Source organism: Syngnathus floridae, chromosome 22, assembly GCF_059516105.1.
Source record: "Syngnathus floridae isolate MCC-2025c chromosome 22, RoL_Sflo_1.0, whole genome shotgun sequence".
Classification (NCBI taxonomy): Eukaryota; Metazoa; Chordata; class Actinopteri; order Syngnathiformes; family Syngnathidae; genus Syngnathus; species Syngnathus floridae.
The window spans coordinates 3,795,666-3,813,324 of NC_142434.1; the positions used below are offsets into that span (position 1 = coordinate 3,795,666).

General features: G+C 52.5%; 3 protein-coding genes across 5 annotated transcripts in view; 1 reads left to right on the forward strand and 2 right to left on the reverse strand.

Annotated features, from left to right (window-relative positions):
* LOC148379269 (NACHT, LRR and PYD domains-containing protein 12-like) overlaps positions 1-9,791 on the reverse strand; it is a 34,040-nt gene extending 24,249 nt beyond the window's left edge. The window contains exons 1-11 of the mRNA XM_088366327.1: positions 9,175-9,791; positions 5,059-5,329; positions 3,083-4,886; positions 2,839-3,009; positions 2,588-2,758; positions 2,337-2,507; positions 2,072-2,242; positions 1,803-1,973; positions 1,538-1,708; positions 1,283-1,453; positions 1,015-1,188 (exon numbers count right to left, since the gene is read on the reverse strand). Coding sequence (XP_088222453.1) covers positions 1,015-1,188; positions 1,283-1,453; positions 1,538-1,708; positions 1,803-1,973; positions 2,072-2,242; positions 2,337-2,507; positions 2,588-2,758; positions 2,839-3,009; positions 3,083-4,886; positions 5,059-5,314 — 3,431 coding nt within the window. The 5' untranslated portion in view covers positions 5,315-5,329; positions 9,175-9,791. The remainder of the gene's footprint in view (positions 1-1,014; positions 1,189-1,282; positions 1,454-1,537; positions 1,709-1,802; positions 1,974-2,071; positions 2,243-2,336; positions 2,508-2,587; positions 2,759-2,838; positions 3,010-3,082; positions 4,887-5,058; positions 5,330-9,174) is intronic.
* The window catches only part of LOC148379270 (NACHT, LRR and PYD domains-containing protein 3-like), a 48,121-nt gene that overhangs the window by 24,249 nt on the left and 6,213 nt on the right, over positions 1-17,659 (reverse strand). The window contains exons 3-7 of the mRNA XM_088366342.1: positions 15,602-15,878; positions 13,632-15,438; positions 13,366-13,536; positions 13,111-13,281; positions 12,857-13,030 (exon numbers count right to left, since the gene is read on the reverse strand). Coding sequence (XP_088222468.1) covers positions 12,857-13,030; positions 13,111-13,281; positions 13,366-13,536; positions 13,632-15,438; positions 15,602-15,878 — 2,600 coding nt within the window. The remainder of the gene's footprint in view (positions 1-12,856; positions 13,031-13,110; positions 13,282-13,365; positions 13,537-13,631; positions 15,439-15,601; positions 15,879-17,659) is intronic.
* LOC148379274 (diacylglycerol kinase iota-like) lies at positions 6,416-9,675 on the forward strand. Of its 3 annotated transcripts, XM_088366371.1 has the most exons (6): positions 6,418-6,657; positions 6,799-6,867; positions 7,043-7,159; positions 7,983-8,073; positions 8,291-8,418; positions 8,483-9,675. In XM_088366371.1, the coding sequence occupies exons 1-4, from the start codon at positions 6,454-6,456 to the stop codon at positions 8,043-8,045; spliced, it is 453 nt and encodes a 150-aa protein (XP_088222497.1). In that variant the 5' UTR covers positions 6,418-6,453; the 3' UTR covers positions 8,046-8,073; positions 8,291-8,418; positions 8,483-9,675. The 3 variants fall into 3 exon arrangements, with proteins under 3 accessions (XP_088222495.1, XP_088222496.1, XP_088222497.1); XM_088366369.1 differs by having other exon boundaries at positions 6,416-6,867; XM_088366370.1 differs by having other exon boundaries at positions 6,416-6,867; positions 8,291-9,675.

The window sequence follows — 17,659 nt, forward strand, 5'->3', positions numbered from 1 at the left end:
TCCACGTTGAGTAACCGCTGGAGACTCCAAGTGCGGCACCATGTCGTCGCCTCCACACCGCTTTGGCTAGCTTTCTTTTTTTGTGACTCACCTCCCGTTGAAGTTAAAAGCGCCACTCCATTATCATCTGCACTCGAGCCACAAATCGCCACTCGAAGGCCGCTGCTGGAGCGCTCTCGTGTTCTTTTGTCGCTTCGGTTGATCCAAGAGAAGCGGGATTTTTTTTTTTTTTTGCCGGTGTAACAATCCCGTGACGCTTCCTTTCTCCTCATCACCGCTGGCCTTTAGCACGCACACCGCACAATGTCAATAATGGCTCGTTAATAAAACACCAGGGCTGGATTGGAGTGGCGCAAACAAGCGGCGCCCGCCGTTCGCCGCCTCCAATTAAGCGCTCGACACGTGGGTGGGCGGAGGGAGGACTGTCGTGTGAGCCAGCGATCCCATCATCCTGACGTTGTGTGATGCAACACCACGTGCACGCAATGATGCTTTTACTCAGCGCGTAGCGTGCTTTTGTTTCTTCTTGTCACATTCCACGCACTTTCGGCACATTCTCGGTTCATAATACTTCCATACATAGTTTTTCATTATTTGGCAAAACATTTCCCTCTGTCCAGAACATTCTTGAATCATCTGAAAGATCAAACCTAAACAAAACTTAAGATCGATACAATCAAGCGTTTGGCATTCTTGGCATGATTGACCTCTTACTTCATGAAGGCAACATCTGTTATTTCCAAGTGCACCAAAAATACAACTATATCAGATCATCAAGTTATTCTCCAAACATTTCTCATTTCCACATAGTCCATCACATCTCCAAAAATGTCTACTTCTGTCGTTGTTATTGATTTGGCGTGTACGAGCTCGAAGGAGATACTTCAAATGTTTCTTTCTGGTGTGACTTTAGTAATTGTATGCTTAGGTGCTTTAGAACCCATTTTCTTCAACGCACAAGTGTCGCCGGTCCATTCAGACGAGTGAGCGCCCTGGAAGATGTTTGGAACCTACCCCTCGATCGTCAGACTGCAGCGAGGATCCTTTTGGACCTCTGCCAAGACCCTCCTTCCTTCCTCTTCGATGTCATTGCCCCACAGGTCCAGCTTTTGGAGGTGGGAGGGGTTGGACCGGAGAGCCTTGGCCAGCACCTCGCAGCTTTTATTGCTCAGTTTGCACCAACATAGCCTGAGAAGACAAGAGGGCAGCTGACACAAGCCCAAAGTTCTTGGGCCGGCTGGCCTTCTGCCGCTCGCTCGACGGGGGTGGAGGAGAGCCTTACTTAAGAACTTGCAAGGTGCACTGCGGCTTTGCCAGTCCGGCGGCGAGCGCCTCCAGCCCGTCGTCACCCAAGTCGTTCCTGCTGGGATCCAGCTCCCTCAGGGTGCGGGACGAGCTTAGAACGGAGGCCAGCGCCTCGCCACTTTTCTCGCTCAGGTTGCAGTCCCAGAGCCTGAGAAGACAAGAGGGCGGCCAGCTGACACAAGCCCAAGGTTCTTGGGCCGGGTGGCCTTCTGCCGCTCGAGGAGAGCCTTACGTGAGAACTTGCAAGGTGCACTGCGGCTTTGCCAGTCCGGCGGCGAGCGCCTCCAGCCCGTCGTCACCCAAGTCGTTGTTGCTGAGATCCAGCTCCTTCAGGCTGCAGGGCGAGCTTAGAACGGAGGCCAGCGCCTCGCAGCTTTTCTTGCTCAGCTTGCAGCTATTGAGCCTGAGAAGACAAGAGGGCAGCTGGCTGACACAAGCCCAAGGTTCTTGGACCGGCTGGCCTTCTGCTGCTCGACGGGGGTGGAGGAGAGCCTTACTCGAGGACTTGCAAGGTGCACTGCGGCTTTGCCAGTCCGGCGGCGAGCGCCTCCAGCCCGTCGTCACCCAAGTCGTTGTCGCTGAGATCCAGCTCCCTCAGGGTGCGGGACGAGCTTAGAACGGAGGCCAGCGCCTCGCCGCTTTTCTCGCTCAGGTTGCAGTACCAGAGCCTGAGAAGACAAGAGGGCGGCCGGCTGACACAAGCCCAAGGTTCTTGGGCCGGCTGGCCTTCTGCCGCTCGCTCGACGGGGGTGGAGGAGAGCCTTACTTGAGGACTTGCAAGGTGCACTGCGGATTTGCCAGTCCGGCGGCGAGCGCCTCCAGCCCGTCGTCACCCAAGTCGTTGTCGCTGAGATCCAGCTCCCTCAGGGTGCGGGACGAGCTTAGAACGGAGGCCAGCGCCTTGCCGCTTTTCTCGCTCAGGTTGCAGCGATAGAGCCTGAGAAGACAAGAGGGCGGCTGACACAGGCCCAAGGTTCTTGGGCCGGCTGGCCTTCTGCCGCTCGCTTGACGAGGGTGGAGGAGAGCCTTACTTGAGGACTTGCAAGGTGCACTGCGGCTTTGCCAGTCCGGCGGCGAGCGCCTCTAGCCCGTCGTCACCCAAGTCGTTGTTGCTGAGATTCAGCTCCTTCAGGCTGCAGGGCGAGCTTAGAGCGGAGGCCAGCGCCTCGCAACTTTTCTTGCTCAGGCCGCAGCGATAGAGCCTGAGAAGACAAGAGGGCGGCTGACACAGGCCCAAGGTTCTTGGGCCGGCTGGCCTTCTGCCGCTCGAGGAGAGCGTTACCAGAGAACTTGCAAGGTGCACTGCGGCTTTGCCAGTCCGGCGGCGAGCGCCTCCAGCCTGTCGTCACCCAAGTCGTTGTCGCTGAGATCCAGCTTCCTCAGGCTGCAGGACGAGCTTAGAACGGAGGCCAGCGCATCGCAGCTTTTCTTGCTCAGGTTGCAGTACCAGAGCCTGAGAAGACAAGAGGGCAGCTGACACAAGCCCAAGGTTCTTGGGCCGGCTGGCCTTCTGCCGCTCGAGGAGAGCCTTACGTGAGAACTTGCAAGGTGCACTGCGGCTTTGCCAGTCCGGCGGCGAGCGCCTCCAGCCCGTCGTCACCCAAGTCGTTCCAGCTGAGATCCAGCTCCCTCAGGGTGCGGGACGAGCTTAGAACGGAGGCCAGCGCCTCGCCGCTTTTCTCGCTCAGGTTGCAGTAGCTGAGCCTGAGAAGACAAGAGGGTTTGGGCTGCTGACATGTGCGCGGCCGGTTCAGCGTGCTGGCTCGACGGCACCTACACTGCTCGTCGAGAAGCCTTGACCACCGGCAGCAGCATCAGGAGCCCCTTGTCGGACGGAGCGTATCTCTGGAGTTCGAAGCAGCTCATGGCTTCGTCGGAAGCCCGCAAGAAGAAGACCAGGGCCGACCACATGGCTGGCGGTAAGTTCTTTTTGTCGAACCGCAATTTTTGTAGGTACTTTTCCATCTGGTCCAGCAGGGACTCGTCCTTCAGCTCTTTCAGGCAGTAGAACAAGTTGATGTTCTCCTCAGGAGAATTCTTATCTATCTGTTGCTTGATCAAGCGGACTGTTTTTGCGTTGCTGTGGCTGAAGTTCTTGGGAGCCTTCAGCAGCTCGCCCATGAGCTCCTGGTTGCACTGCAAGGAAAGGCCCACCAAGAAGCGGAGGAACAAGTCTAGGTTTCCGTCACTTTCAGAGGCTTTGCGGATGGCCGCCCCGTGGACCCGAACGAGCGGCGTCTGCCCCCAACGCATGGGGAGCTCTCCCAGCACGTTCTTGTTGTCCTGGAACAGGCTCATCATCACGTGGAGAGCGGCCAGATATTCCTGGATGCTCAAGTGGATGAACTGAAACATCTTGCCGCGTTGGTATTTCTTGAGCGGGGGTACCTCTTCGAAGACCTCGGTGAAGACTCCCGAGTGTTTTGCGACCTGCGGGTCATCCAAGCCGCTTTCCCGCAAGTCGCTCTCGTAGAAGATCTGTTGCTTTTTCATGAGATGCCGAAAAGCCAGCTCGGCCAGCGCTTTGACGTACTCCGTGCTCTTCTGGCTGCCTCGCTCCTCGGACTTGTCCAGGTGATAGAGTAGGAACTCTGTGTACATCTCGGTCAGGGTTTCGGGCAGCTTCTCTCCGTGCTTCCGATAATCTCCGAGAACGGTGGTGGTGAGCCAGCAGAAGATGGGCATGTGGCACATGATGAAAATGCTGCGGGACTTTTGGATGTGCTTGATGACCTCGTTGGAGAACCTCTTCCTGAAGTAGTCCAGCCGCTGGGAGCGGCTGAAGCCTTTCACCTCGGTTCTGCCGTCCACCAGGCGCGGCGGGATGTCGCGGGCCGCCTGGGGCCGCGTGGTGATCCAAAGCCGGGCGCAGGGAAGCAGGTTCCCCTTGATGAGATGCGCCAGGAGGACCTCCACGGGGTACGCTCGGGTCACATCCAGGCGCTCCTTGCGCTCGTCGCTCAGGTCCAGTTTGAGGCGGCACTCGTCCAAGCCGTCTAGTACAAACAAAATCTTGACGCTGCTGCTTTGGTAGGTGCGCTTGCCCAAATCTTGCAGCCTGACCAAGATGTCCTTCAGCATCTCGACGGCCGCCTTGCTGTGGCAGATGAAGTGCTGGATGAGCTCTGCCAGCGAAATTTTCTCCTCCTGCAAGTTCAACTCGCGGAAGGCGAAGGGAAAGATGAAGTCCACGTCTGTGTTGGTTCCCCCGTTGGCCCAGTCCAGGACAAACTTGCGCACCAGGAAGGTCTTCCCGATGCCCGCGAAGCCCACGGTGACCATGGTGCGAAGGGGCGTCTCGCTTTTGAAGATGTCGCACGGCTCGATGGACTCCTCCTCCTCGTCTTCGCCGCCGCACGTCTCCATCTGAAGGACCTCGTGCTGCTTGTCGGGAAGACCGGCGACGCCGCGGCTAATTTGGAGCTTGGTGTAGACGCTGTCCAGAGCCTCCTGCCGGCTGGGCTCTGTGTTGCCCTCGGGAGCCTTGCAGTACATGGCCCGCAGGTTCTCTTGCAGCTCCCGCTTGAATTCGCCTATCTGGACGGGTAAGGAGGTGCTATCTGAGGGCGCACAGGTGACATCTGAGGGAGCGAGCAGAAGGAGATCAAATGCGTCTTTAGGCTTGGCTGCAAGCGTGCTGCACCCATGCCGCCACTTCCGCTCAAGGAGGCAAGTGAAGGAGGCAAGCGGGGGAGGGCAGCATGGGAGAGCTGCTTTGTGGAAAGCCCCCCCCGCCCCCCGCGCTCACCTTACCTTTGATTTGCAGCATGTCGCTGCGTAGCTTCTGGGCCAGTTCATTGTTGTTGATCTTCTCCAGAATCGTGATGGTCTCCGCCACAGCGTTCTTGCCGTCCCTGTTCACCAGCTCTTCGGCGATGTGAATCCGGTCGGCGTTTTCTCTTTTGCTCTTAGCCAGACGCGTATACAACTTGAACTTCTTGAAGTCCTCCTGCCCCAGGTCTTCCAGCCTTTCCGACAGCAGCTCCTTGATCTTGGCATCCAAAGCCATCTTTCCCCTGTGAAACTGAAAGCAAAAGGCGAACCTTTATATTCTCGCGCAACACCATTCCACACCCAAAGCGCAGAAGGTGGCCCGATTTCCACCCTTATGAGGACTTGCTTCCTGGTTCTCGAGGCTGCTCGACACGGACTTTGCTACTGGCTTGGCTTCCTGGTCGTTACGTTCAAAGTCCGCTTTATTGTCAATTTCTTCACATGCCAAGACATACAAAGAGATCGAAAATACGTTTCCCACTATCCCGCGGTGACAAGACATAGGACACGATATACATACAAGTAAACAACGCAAAAAGTAAAAACAAGAAGGCACAAACAATGACTAAATAAGAGCGATGAATAAATAATAAATAAACAAACAAACAACATAATAAATAAGAGGAGCAAGAATGGAGCAAGTGTGCATACAGCAAACAGTCAGAATATAGCGCAAAAGTACAGGACGTTAAAGAAGTAGCTGACCCCCTCTCCCCCAAACTTCAAACAAAGAAACCAACTGACAATATAGCGAGAAAGCGTCCGACCATCCGGCCGGCTCACTAAATAACACCACAAACGGTCGCTCCTTTTTAAAAGCAAAACTATATGTCTATACGGCTCAAACAAAAGAAAGCAAACTCACTTATCGGTCTCCTTTGCCTCGTCTGCTCTCACCGTGTGACCGCCTTCCCAATGTCAGACCAACGCCCTGCCCTGTCTGTACAAGTCCGTGCACTTCAGACAGACAGACAGACAGACAGACAGACAGACAGACAGACAGACAGACAGACAGACAGACAGACAGACAGGGAAATTCACTTTGGGAGAAAGCAAATTCTCCGCTGGCGCGCTCTGAAAATCACAGCCCGCCACGACAATGATGGCAGTTGATAGGGTTTTCCAGGTTATCTTTATCGTAGGATTATGTTGGAATGTAGACTATAATGATTAACCAATCTTGTCTTGCTCTCACAACGCAGTAAAATAAAGTGGTTGCATCCTCTGCTTGATTGACCAGCTGCAGAGGAAGCAATCGAAGTTGTTCTGTTTCCCACAACATCGTAAAACACCCCCCCCGCTCTGATTTGACCAGAGGCCGGGGGTTCACCAAACCTGTCCACTCTCACCCCCACTCTGTTTCTCCTAATAAATATGCCCTTGCAGGAGGGAGAGTTCAGACCTCCATTCGATCATCGCTGCACGCACAGCGACGAATGGACTCTCCACCTGCAGGTGTCTAAAAGATCCAGGTGGAGGTGTAAGGCGGCGCCGTCTGCTCTCTGCCGGCAGAACGTGCTGAGGCATCACTGGGTGCACCGCCGGCGCCAGGACGGCAAGTGCAAGCAGTGCGGGAAGGTCGGTGGCAGCCACGCACGCAGCCAGGCAGGCAGGCCGGCAAAATGGCCGCCCGCCCGCCCGCCCGCCACGCCGTCTAACGGTCTCTGCCAGCGACATCCTTTTCCGTCCTCGTCTTTTGTTTGTCCTTTCCTTCCGCAGAGCTTTCAGCAGAAGTTCTTCCACAGTAAAGAAATCATCGCCATCAGCTGTTCGTGGTGCAAGCAGGCTGTGAGTTTGGCTCAAATTGGAATTCTCGTGCGCGAGCTTGCCCACCATCTGAGCTAAATTCCGTCAGACTAGAAACAAAACATGTAACTAACTCGGCGATGTGATGTTGTGTGAAAATGTTGAAATGAGCTGCTGGCAGGTGCTAATTTGTGTGCCGCCCGCCTCGCGCGGGCAGTTCCACAACAAGGTCACGTGCTTCATGCTGCACCAGATCGAGGAACCGTGCTCGCTGGGCGCCCACGCCGCCGTAATCGTGCCTCCCTCCTGGATCATCAGAGTCAGGAAACCGCAGGCAAGCTCCGAGCGCCAAGCGCGTAGCGCTAACGGCGCGTAGCGCTAACGGCGCGTAGCGCTAACGGCGCGTAGCGCTAACGGCGCGTAGCGCTAACGGCGCGTAGCGCTAACGGCGCGTAGCGCTAACGGCGCGTAGCGCTAACGGCGCGTAGCGCTAACGGCGCGTAGCGCTAACGGCGCGTAGCGCTAACGGCGCGTAGCGCTAACGGCGCGTAGCGCTAACGGCGCGTAGCGCTAACGGCGCGTAGCGCTAACGGCGCGTAGCGCTAACGGCGCGTAGCGCTAACGGCGCGTAGCGCTAACGGCGCGTAGCGCTAACGGCGCGTAGCGCTAACGGCGCGTAGCGCTAACGGCGCGTAGCGCTAACGGCGCGTAGCGCTAACGGCGCGTAGCGCTAACGGCGCGTAGCGCTAACGGCGCGTAGCGCTAACGGCGCGTAGCGCTAACGGCGCGTAGCGCTAACGGCGCGTAGCGCTAACGGCGCGTAGCGCTAACGGCGCGTAGCGCTAACGGCGCGTAGCGCTAACGGCGCGTAGCGCTAACGGCGCGTAGCGCTAACGGCGCGTAGCGCTAACGGCGCGTAGCGCTAACGGCGCGTAGCGCTAACGGCGCGTAGCGCTAACGGCGCGTAGCGCTAACGGCGCGTAGCGCTAACGGCGCGTAGCGCTAACGGCGCGTAGCGCTAACGGCGCGTAGCGCTAACGGCGCGTAGCGCTAACGGCGCGTAGCGCTAACGGCGCGTAGCGCTAACGGCGCGTAGCGCTAACGGCGCGTAGCGCTAACGGCGCGTAGCGCTAACCGCTAACCCCATCTATGCACAGAGCTTGCTCAAGAACTCGGCCAGGAGGAAAAAGTTCACGTCTTTCAACAGGAACAGGAAATGACCTCGCCAGGACGCTCAACTGGGGCGGGGTGAGTTCCCAAGCTTCACTCGCCTCCCAAACGCAAACAAACCATTTTTGCTTTGAGCGCTTTACATTTACAACAACAACAACAACTACAAAAAAAACATGCTTAAATGTGCGTGTCCCAAAAGTTTTGTCCCAAATCCATGGGCCACAATCCAAGAAGTTTCCGCCATGCAGCCTTCTTCCTGTGCTTGATTTGATTTTGATTTTTTTTCTGGCAGGGCTACACGGACGAGCCCGTGTCCAAGGTTCCGGGCCACGTGGAGGACGGCTCGGTGGTGCAGCTGGACAGGTGGAACCTGCAGGTGGAGCAGAGCGACGGCGCCGAGCGGCAGCTCCAAGACAGAAGGTAAAGGAGAAGCGGCGGGCGGGCGTGTCGCCGGCGTGTCGCTAACGTGCGGTGACTCGCTCAGCTGCCCCTCGACGTCTTCAACAACTACTTCAGCCTGGGCTTCGACGCTCACGTCACGCTGGAGTTCCACGAGTCCAGAGGTGCGTGCCGAAAGCAAGACTGGACTTTAAGAAGCTTGTGAGAAAATAATGGGCAAGAGCTCCACTTTAGTCGTTACCATGTAATTTTGTGTGAAGCAGCCCGTAATTTATCATTCTGAAGCGCCAAAGTAGTTTCAATCAATGGAGCGGAGATAAGCGAGCATTGGACCTATTATGGAACTCTGAGAAGAAATTAATGCATTAGCAAGCACTCCCACATGACCTAACAATGGTAGTGGGACGTCATGGTAATGACTTTGTCCTCTGGGGGTGTGTTACCCTCAATAACCAACATCAGCCCTACATGTGGATGTGGGTCAGAACACACACTGGCTTAGACGTCAAATTAAGAGGTGAAGGACCGTGAAAGCAAATTGGCCTCAAACAGGACGAGTGAGAGAGACATGCATCTCATGCAAAACGAAAAGCATTTGTCAAACGTCAAAACAAGCGCACTCAATGTGGCATCTCAGTTTGCGCTTGTGTTGACGTTTTAGGAACCACAAACCACTCTGCTGCTTTCGTCTTTGCAGCCGAATTTACCGAAAGGTTATGAACTCTATAATTAGATAGAACGGATAAACTCCGAAAGTGTTTCTTGAAAGAATTTTACCTGAAAACGGTGAATTCCGTGGTTTTAAGCGGACCCTCCGGAGCTGCCAGGCCCGGATGCCCTCCTCCGCTGTATCCGCCCACAAAAGTAGACCGAAAAACATAGCTCTCGCTCGGTTCCGGTTCCAGGCGTTCTTGTAAAGAAATGGAATAATGTCCTCAGAAACTAAAAAGGGCAATGGGGACAAAGGACGACAGACGGAACCCCTTAAAAACGCTGTTTTTGTGGCGGCGTGAGCCGATTAAAGAGTCGGGAGAGGCAGCTACAGTTCCACAAGCGACTGAGGGGACGGGAGGGGTGCAATCAAGCTAGCTGCCATCAACCTGTACTAGATAGCAAAGCAGCTTCCTCTTTGAGTAAAAAATAAAAGCATTACAGCATCCGGTTACTCGGAGAGAAAAGAAGTTCAAGATTCAAGAGTTCGTCCTTTATCGTCATACTCGCAGTCAAATCCCGGCATTTATTCTAAAATAATTATAATTATTAAAATATTAAAACAAACGACGCTTTTATTGTTTTAGCTTTAATGGCGATCCACGTTGTCACCATTTATTTACAAATGTTGATACTAATTTTGCAAGCTGGGCGATTTCTAATGACAGGGCGCCCTCTGCTGGTGAAGTTGAGACACGGGTGAAGCGTGTATTATTGCAGACCATTAGAATTCCGTTATATTAATAAAGTCATGATGCAATTTATACAGATATAGCTACATTTAACTGTGCGGTATTTTAAGTTATATATCCGAGAGCTGTGCATCGAGACGTGGAAAGCTTCACCTTCGAAATATGCTTCGAGCTGAGCAAGCGGCCTGCTCGCTCGCTGGCGCGTGCGTGAGGCCCAGCTACCTCCCCCGGCTACCCCCCCCTTCTCCTTGTTCTCCTCCTCCTCCTCTTCATCTTCATCCTCCGGGACGAGGATATGAGCGCAGCAGCAGTAGCAGAGGCAGGAGCGGCGGCGGCGGCAGCGGCAAGCTGACAAGTTGACGACAACAGATAACTCGGATAACTTTGAAGGAAGTCGAAGATACTATACTGAGTTGTTCAAGCAAGAAATCAATTGACGTTGATGAACTAGACACGAGGACGCTAAAATATATAGTGCATGCCATTTCGCCTCCACTTATACATATCTGCAATCTATCATTCAACAGTGGGATATTTCCTGATAAAATGAAAATTGCCAAAGTTCTACCCATATTTAAAAAAGGAGACAAACACCAGATCACCAACTATCGCCCAATCTCTATCCTCCCCCAATGTTCTAAAATCATTGAGAAATTATTTAATAGCAGGCTGGAGAATTACATTGAACAAAAAAATACACTGTCAAAAAATCAATATGGTTTTCGTAAAAAACATTCGACTGCACACGCACTTTTAGATTTTGTAGAAACCACTAAAATGGCGATGGATCGAAAACTATATAGTATTGGAATATTTCTTGATATTAAAAAGGCCTTTGACACAATTCATCATGAAACATTGATTGAGAAATTGTATAGATATGGGGTAAAGGGTACAGCCTTAAAATGGATCAGGAGTTACTTAAAAAATAGAACCCAATTTGTACAGGTAGAGACCAACAGGTCACCTACATTGAAAATAACGTGTGGCGTCCCCCAAGGGTCAATTTTGGGCCCTAGGTTATTCACGCTATACATAAATGACATTGCAAAGGCATGTTCCCTCAAAATGGTAATGTTTGCCGATGACACCAGTATATTATGTACTGGACATAATTTAAGACACATGGAAGCTTGTATAAACAGAGAAATGTCAATTTTACAGGCTTGGTTCAATGCAAATAAATGATCTTTAAATCCATCCAAAACTAAATATATGCTATTTGGGAAAAGAAAACCAAGCGAAGACTTAAACTTAGTGTCAAACGGTACCAAGATCGAACGAGTTAATGAGTATCAAATGCTTGGCATAACACTTGATTGTTTACTTAACTGGAAACAACAAATTACAAACTTGTGCAAAAAAATATCAAGAAATATGGCCATTCTGTGGAGGCTGCAAAAGAAAATTAGTACATCTGCTTTAAGAATAATGTATTTGACACTCATAGAGCCACATCTACATTATTGTTCAGAGGTCTGGGGTCACGCATACCAGACAGCAATAGAACCACTTTACAAACAACAGAAAAGAGCACTGAGGATCATTTGCAAAAAGCCGTACAATTCTCACACGAACAACCTCTTTATAAACACTGGAATACTGAAGCTCCAAGACTTAATCACTTTTGCAGGACTGTTAAATGTGTACAAAGCTTCTAGATGTATGCTACCAGCAAATATTCAAAGCCTATTCACCCTGAGGGACACAAAACACGACCTCAGAGGATTATTAAACTTTGACCAACGACAAGTGTCCAGTACACTCGGAGGTCAATCGCTGACGGTTGTCGGTGTAAGAAATTGGAACAAACTCAACTCTGACCTAAAACTATCCGAAAATTTCAAGGACTTCAAGAAAAAACTGAGAGCCTCTCTCATATCAAATTACGTAAGCTGAGTCCGCGGCAACCCTGGGACGAAAGCATTGATAGCTGTTTGTTACACTCGATACAAATCATTCAAATTCCAAATATTAGCATCATACATAACCATACATTTTTGATGTTGGCTATTTTGAAACTAAATGTGTAAATGCACTCATGTACAAATATTAGCATCATACATAACCAGAAAAAAGGCTAGAGAAAAACATTTGCAGCAAAAAGCAAAAGAAAGGCGTGCTCACCGCCTCTGGTTGTGTCAAGTAGCATTGCGCTCGTAGCCAAATGTAGCGCTTATACGGGCGGCGCGTGACAAGTGAGCCAAAGTGAGCTGCGGCTCATTTGCATATGGGAGCCGTCTTATTTGGAGACTGCTTTGCATTCAACGCTGGCTTCCAGGAGTGAATTCTTCCTCCTCTTCTTCTTCTTCTTCCTTCTCAGACCTCGGCCACCCATGCAGGAAAGCCATCTCACGGTCGGGCCTGCAACACCTGGGGCCGCTGCAATTAGCCCCGCCTCCCGCCTCCAACGGCCCCGGCAAGGAGCTTCGCACCCGCATGGACTGGACGGTAGGCACCTCAAAGTACTTCTTCCCAATTTGAGGCTGGCTCCACGTTGAGTAACCGCTGGAGACTCCAAGTGCGGCACCATGTCGTCGCCTCCACACCGCTTTGGCTAGCTTTCTTTTTTTGTGACTCATCTCCCGTTGAAGTTAAAAGCGCCACTCCATTATCATCTGCACTCGAGCCACAAATCGCCACTCGAAGGCCGCTGCTGGAGCGCTCTCGTGTTCTTTTGTCGCTTCGGTTGATCCAAGAGAAGCGGGATTTTTTTTATTTTTGCCGGTGTAACAATCCCGTGACGCTTCCTTTCTCCTCATCACCGCTGGCCTTTAGCACGCACACCGCACAATGTCAATAATGGCTCGTTAAAAAAACACCAGGGCTGGATTGGAGTGGCGCAAACAAGCGGCGCCCGCCTTTCACCGCCTCCAATTAAGCGCTCGACACGTGGGTGGGCGGAGGGAGGACTGTCGTGTGAGCCAGCGATCCCATCATCCTGACGTTGTTTAGTAATTGTATGCTTAGGTGCTTTAGAACCCATTTTCTTCAACGCACAAGTGTGGCCGGTCCATTCAGACGAGTGAGCGCCCTGGAAGATGTTTGGAACCTACCACTCGATCGTCAGACTGCAGCGAGGATCCTTTTGGACCTCTGCCAAGACCCTCCTTCCTTCCTCTTCGATGCGATTGCCCTGCAGGTCCAGCTTTTGGAGGTGGGAGGGGTTGGACCGGAGAGCCTTGGCCAACACCTCGCAGCTTTTATTGCTCAGTTTGCAGCGATGAAGCCTGAGAAGACAAGAGGGCGGCTGGCACAAGCCCAAAGTTCTTGGGCCGGCTGGCCTTCTGCCGCTCGATGAGAGCCTTACCTGAGAACTTGCAAGATGCACTGCGGCTTTGCCAGTCCGGCGGCGAGCGCCTCTAGCCCGTCGTCACCCAAGTCGTTGTTGCTGAGATCCAGCTCCCTCAGGCTGCAGGGCGAGCTTAGAACGGAGGCCAGCGCCTCGCCGCTTTTCTCGCTCAGGTCGCAGTTGTCGAGCCTTAGAAGACAAGAGGGCGGCCGGCTGACACAAGCCCAAGGTTCTTGGGCCGGCTGACCTTCTGCCGCTCGAGGAGAGCGTTACCAGAGAACTTGCAACGTGCACTGCGGCTTTGCCAGTCCGGCGGTGAGCGCCTCCAGCCCGTCGTCACCCAATTCGTTACAGCTGAGATCCAGCTCCCTCAGGGTGCGGGACGAGCTTAGAACGGAGGCCAGCGCCTCGCCGCTTTTCTCGCTCAGATAGCAGTGGGTGAGCCTGAGAAGACAAGAGGGCAGCTGACACAAGCCCAAGGTTCTTGGGCTGCTGACATGTGCGCGGCCAGTTCAGCGTGCTGGCTCGACGGCACCTACACTGATTTTCGAGAAGCCTTGACCACCGGCAGCAGCATCAGGAGCCCCTTGTCGGACGGAGCGTATAGCCTGAGTTCGAAGCAGCTCATGTCTTCGTCGGAAGTCAGCAAGAAGAAGACCAGGGCCGACCACATGGCCGGAATTAAGTCGTGCCCGAAGAGCCACTGTTCATTTAGGTACTTTTGGATCTGGTCCAGCAGGGACTCATCCTTCAGCTCTTTCAGGCAGTAGAACAAGTTGATGTTCTCCTCAGGAGAATTCTTATCTATCTGTTGCTTGATCAAGCGGACTGTTTCTGCGTTGCTGTGGCTGAAGTTCTTGGGAGCCTTCAGCAGCTCGCCCATGAGCTTCTCGTTGCACTGCAAGGAAAGGCCCACCAAGAAGCGGAGGAACAAGTCCAGGTTTCCGTCACTTTCTGAGGCTTTGCGGATGGCCGCCTCGTGGACCTGAATGAGCGACGTCTGCTCGCAATGCATGGGGAGCTCTCCCAGCACGTTCTTGTTGTCCTGGAACAGGCTCATCATCACGTAGACAGCGGCCAGATATTCCTGGATGCTCAAGTGGATGAACTGAAACATCTTGCCGCGTTGGTATTTCTTGAGCGGGGGTACCTCTTCGAAGACCTCGGTGAAGACTCCCGAGTGTTTTGCGACCTGCAGGTCATCCAAGCCGCTTTCCCGCAAGTCGCTCTCGTAGAAGATCTGTTGCTTTTTCATGAGATGCCGAAAAGCCAGCTCGGCCAGCGCTTTGACGTACTCCGTGCTCTTCTGGCTGCCTCGCTCCTCGGACTTGTCCAGGTGATAGAGTAGGAACTCTGTGTACATCTCGGTCAGGGTTTCGGGCAGCTCCTCTCCGTGCTTCCGATAATCTCCGAGAATGGTGGCGGTGAGCCAGCAGAAGATGGGCATGTGGCACATGATGAAAATGCTGCGGGACTTTTGGATGTGCTTGATGACCTCGTTGGAGAACCTCTTCCTGAAGTAGTCCAGCCGCTGGGAGCGGCTGAAGCCTTTCACCTCGGTTCTGCCGTCCACCAGGCGCGGCGGGATGTCGCGGGCCGCCTGGGGCCGCGTGGTGATCCAAAGCCGGGCGCAGGGAAGCAGGTTCCCCTTGATGAGATGCGCCAGGAGGACCTCCACGGGGTACGCTCGGGTCACATCCAGGCGCTCCTTGCGCTCGTCGCTCAGGTCCAGTTTGAGGCGGCACTCGTCCAAGCCGTCCAGTACAAACAAAATCTTGACGCTGCTGCTTTGGTAGGTGCGCTTGCCCAAATCTTGCAGCCTGACCAAGATGTCCTTCAGCATCTCGACGGCCGCCTTGCTGTCGCAGATGAAGTGCTGGATGAGCTCTGCCAGCGAAAATCTTTTCTCCTCCTCCAAGTTCAACTCGCGGAAGGCGAAGGGAAAGATGAAGTCCACGTCTGTGTTGGTTCCCCCGTTGGCCCAGTCCAGGACAAACTTGCGCACCAGGAAGGTCTTCCCGATGCCCGCGAAGCCCACGGTGACCATGGTGCGAAGGGGCGTCTCGCTTTTGAAGATGTCGCACGGCTCGATGGACTCCTCCTCCTCGTCTTCGCCTCCGTACGTCTCCATCTGAAGGACCTCGTGCTGCTTGTCGGGAAGACCGGTGACGCCGCGGCTAATTTGGAGCTTGGTGTAGACGCTGTCCAGAGCCTCCTGCCGGCTGGGCTCTGTTTTGCCCTCGGGAGCCTTGCAGTACATGGCCCGCAGGTTCTCTTGCAGCTCCCGCTTGAATTCGCCTATCTGGACCGGTAAGGAGGTGCTATCTGAGGGCGCACGGGTGACACCTGTGGGAGCGAGCAGAAGGAGATCAAATGCGTCTTTAGGCCTGGCCGCAAGCGTGCTGCGCCCATGCCGCCACTTCCGCTCAAGGAGGCAAGTGAAGGAGGCAAGAGAGGTAGGGCAGCATCGGAGAGCTGCTTTGTGGAAAGCCCCCCAGGCTCACCTTACCTTTGATTTTCAGCATGATTGATTTGCTGCGTAGCTTCTGGGCCTCGTTGTTGTTCCCGATCTTCTTCAGAATCGTTTCGGTCTTCGCCACAGCCTTCTTGCCGTGCTTGTTCACCAGCTCTTCGGCGATGTAAATCCGGTCGGCGTTTTCTCTTTTGCTCTTAGCCAGACGCGTATACAACTTGAACTTCTTGAAGTCCTCCTTCCCCAGGTCTGCCAGCGTTTCCAACAGCAGCTCCTTGATCTTGGCATCCAGAGCCATCTTTCCCCTGTGAAACTGAAAGCAAAAGGCGAAACTTGATTTCCTTGCACAACACCATTCCACACCCAAAGCGCAGAAGGTGGCCCGATTTCCACCCTTGTCAAGTTTATTTGTATAGCCCTAAATCACAAACCGTCTCGAAGGGCTTCACATAGCCAAAATTGACAATTATTCTCAAAGCATCCCCTGATCTTAAGCTCCCAAAAGGGCAAGGAAAAACTCCAAAAACCCCTGCCAGGGGAAAATGAGGAACCTTGAGAATGGACCACAGATGGAAGGATCCCCCTTTCAGGATCACCAGGTTGTAATGGATGCAGAGAGGGCACAAGTAATACATCATATGAAAATCAAATGAAAAAATGGATGTCGGCGGTGCCCTCGATTGTCCTGGCAGTGTCTTCAAGGAGGTTGATCTGCAGTTTCTTCATCTTGAATTGGTCCCCGAGAATCCAGCTAGCCGCTATGAGCTTTTGAGCCACCTAACCCTCTCCCCAGCCAGGGAGGGGGTGGGCAGAGAGAACAAAACAAACTCCGGCCAAGTCGGCCACTACAAGTTAGTTAAAGGCCATCTCATAGAAATGTGTCTTTAAACGTGTCTTAAATGTTTCTACTGAGGTAGTAGTTCTAATATCCATTGGTAGGGCATTCCAAAGCTCTGGAGCCCGAATAGAGAATGCTCTAGACCAGGTATGGGCAAACTACGGCCCGCGGGCCACATCCGGCCCGCGGGACCGTTTAATCCGGCCCGCCAACCCTAGATAAATTGTATTATTAAACTTTTTTTTTTCGGTCATTTTTCCTGCAATGACTGCGTTTCCCCAGTAGATGGGGAACCACTCGCCTGCGCATTTCTACCGGAAGCCGTGTCAGAAAGCTTGGTGCACACTCACAAGTGCGTGTACGTACTCAGTAGTACGGAAATGGCGCACTCGCGCTCTATTTGTAGCAGTACCGAATTTAGAGTGTGGGCTGTGACGACAGCATTCTTGTAATTTGCGCGCCGAGTTTTCGGATACAGTTTTACGCTAAAGCCACCCACAAACTTTCCCCTGGAATCCTTCCATTAAAATGAGTCGCCCAAGGAAAAGCAAGGTGGACACTGAGTGCCGAGTGTTTAAAAAGAGTGGCCAATTTGGCTCGAAGTACGCGACGTGACGTTCAGCCACATGAACATCAAATGAACACTGAAAATGAAGGGGAGGCTTTCAAGTTTGTTGTAAAAAAATGCCTTTTGAATATGATCTGTACAAATAGCAGGGATTGAAACTAGCGACCATTCTCATTTACAAACAATGCAGGATGCTCAAGGACATTGATGCACCACCTGTTTGTGACTAATCTTAACCTTTAAAGTTCTTAAGGCTTACTTTAAGGAAGTGTTTTTCGTTTCCTCACTTCTGTTACCAGGTGTTTGTGAGTTAAAACTCTGCTCTGATTTTGAGATACCCCTCACCGTGTTGCCGTTTTGATTACTTTATTTGGATGTATGCTTTCACCGATTCTTCAAGATGATATACTTGGTCAGAATGTTTGCCGTTTGATGTGATCTCATAAGATAAACATACATCTTTCATTCATCTGACCTGCAGGCACTGAAGTGATGGAGACTGTTATTCATAATAACAGTGTCATATTTTATGAGAATCACTGATAGCAGTTTTTTAGGGATGTTTTTTTTTTTTTTAATGTTGTTAATAAATGCATTTGTTTTCAAAAAACTTTTTTTGAATATCCATGCGTTACTACCTACTAAAGGCCCAAATCTTTTATGCAATGACCTTTTCAGGTCGTTTATA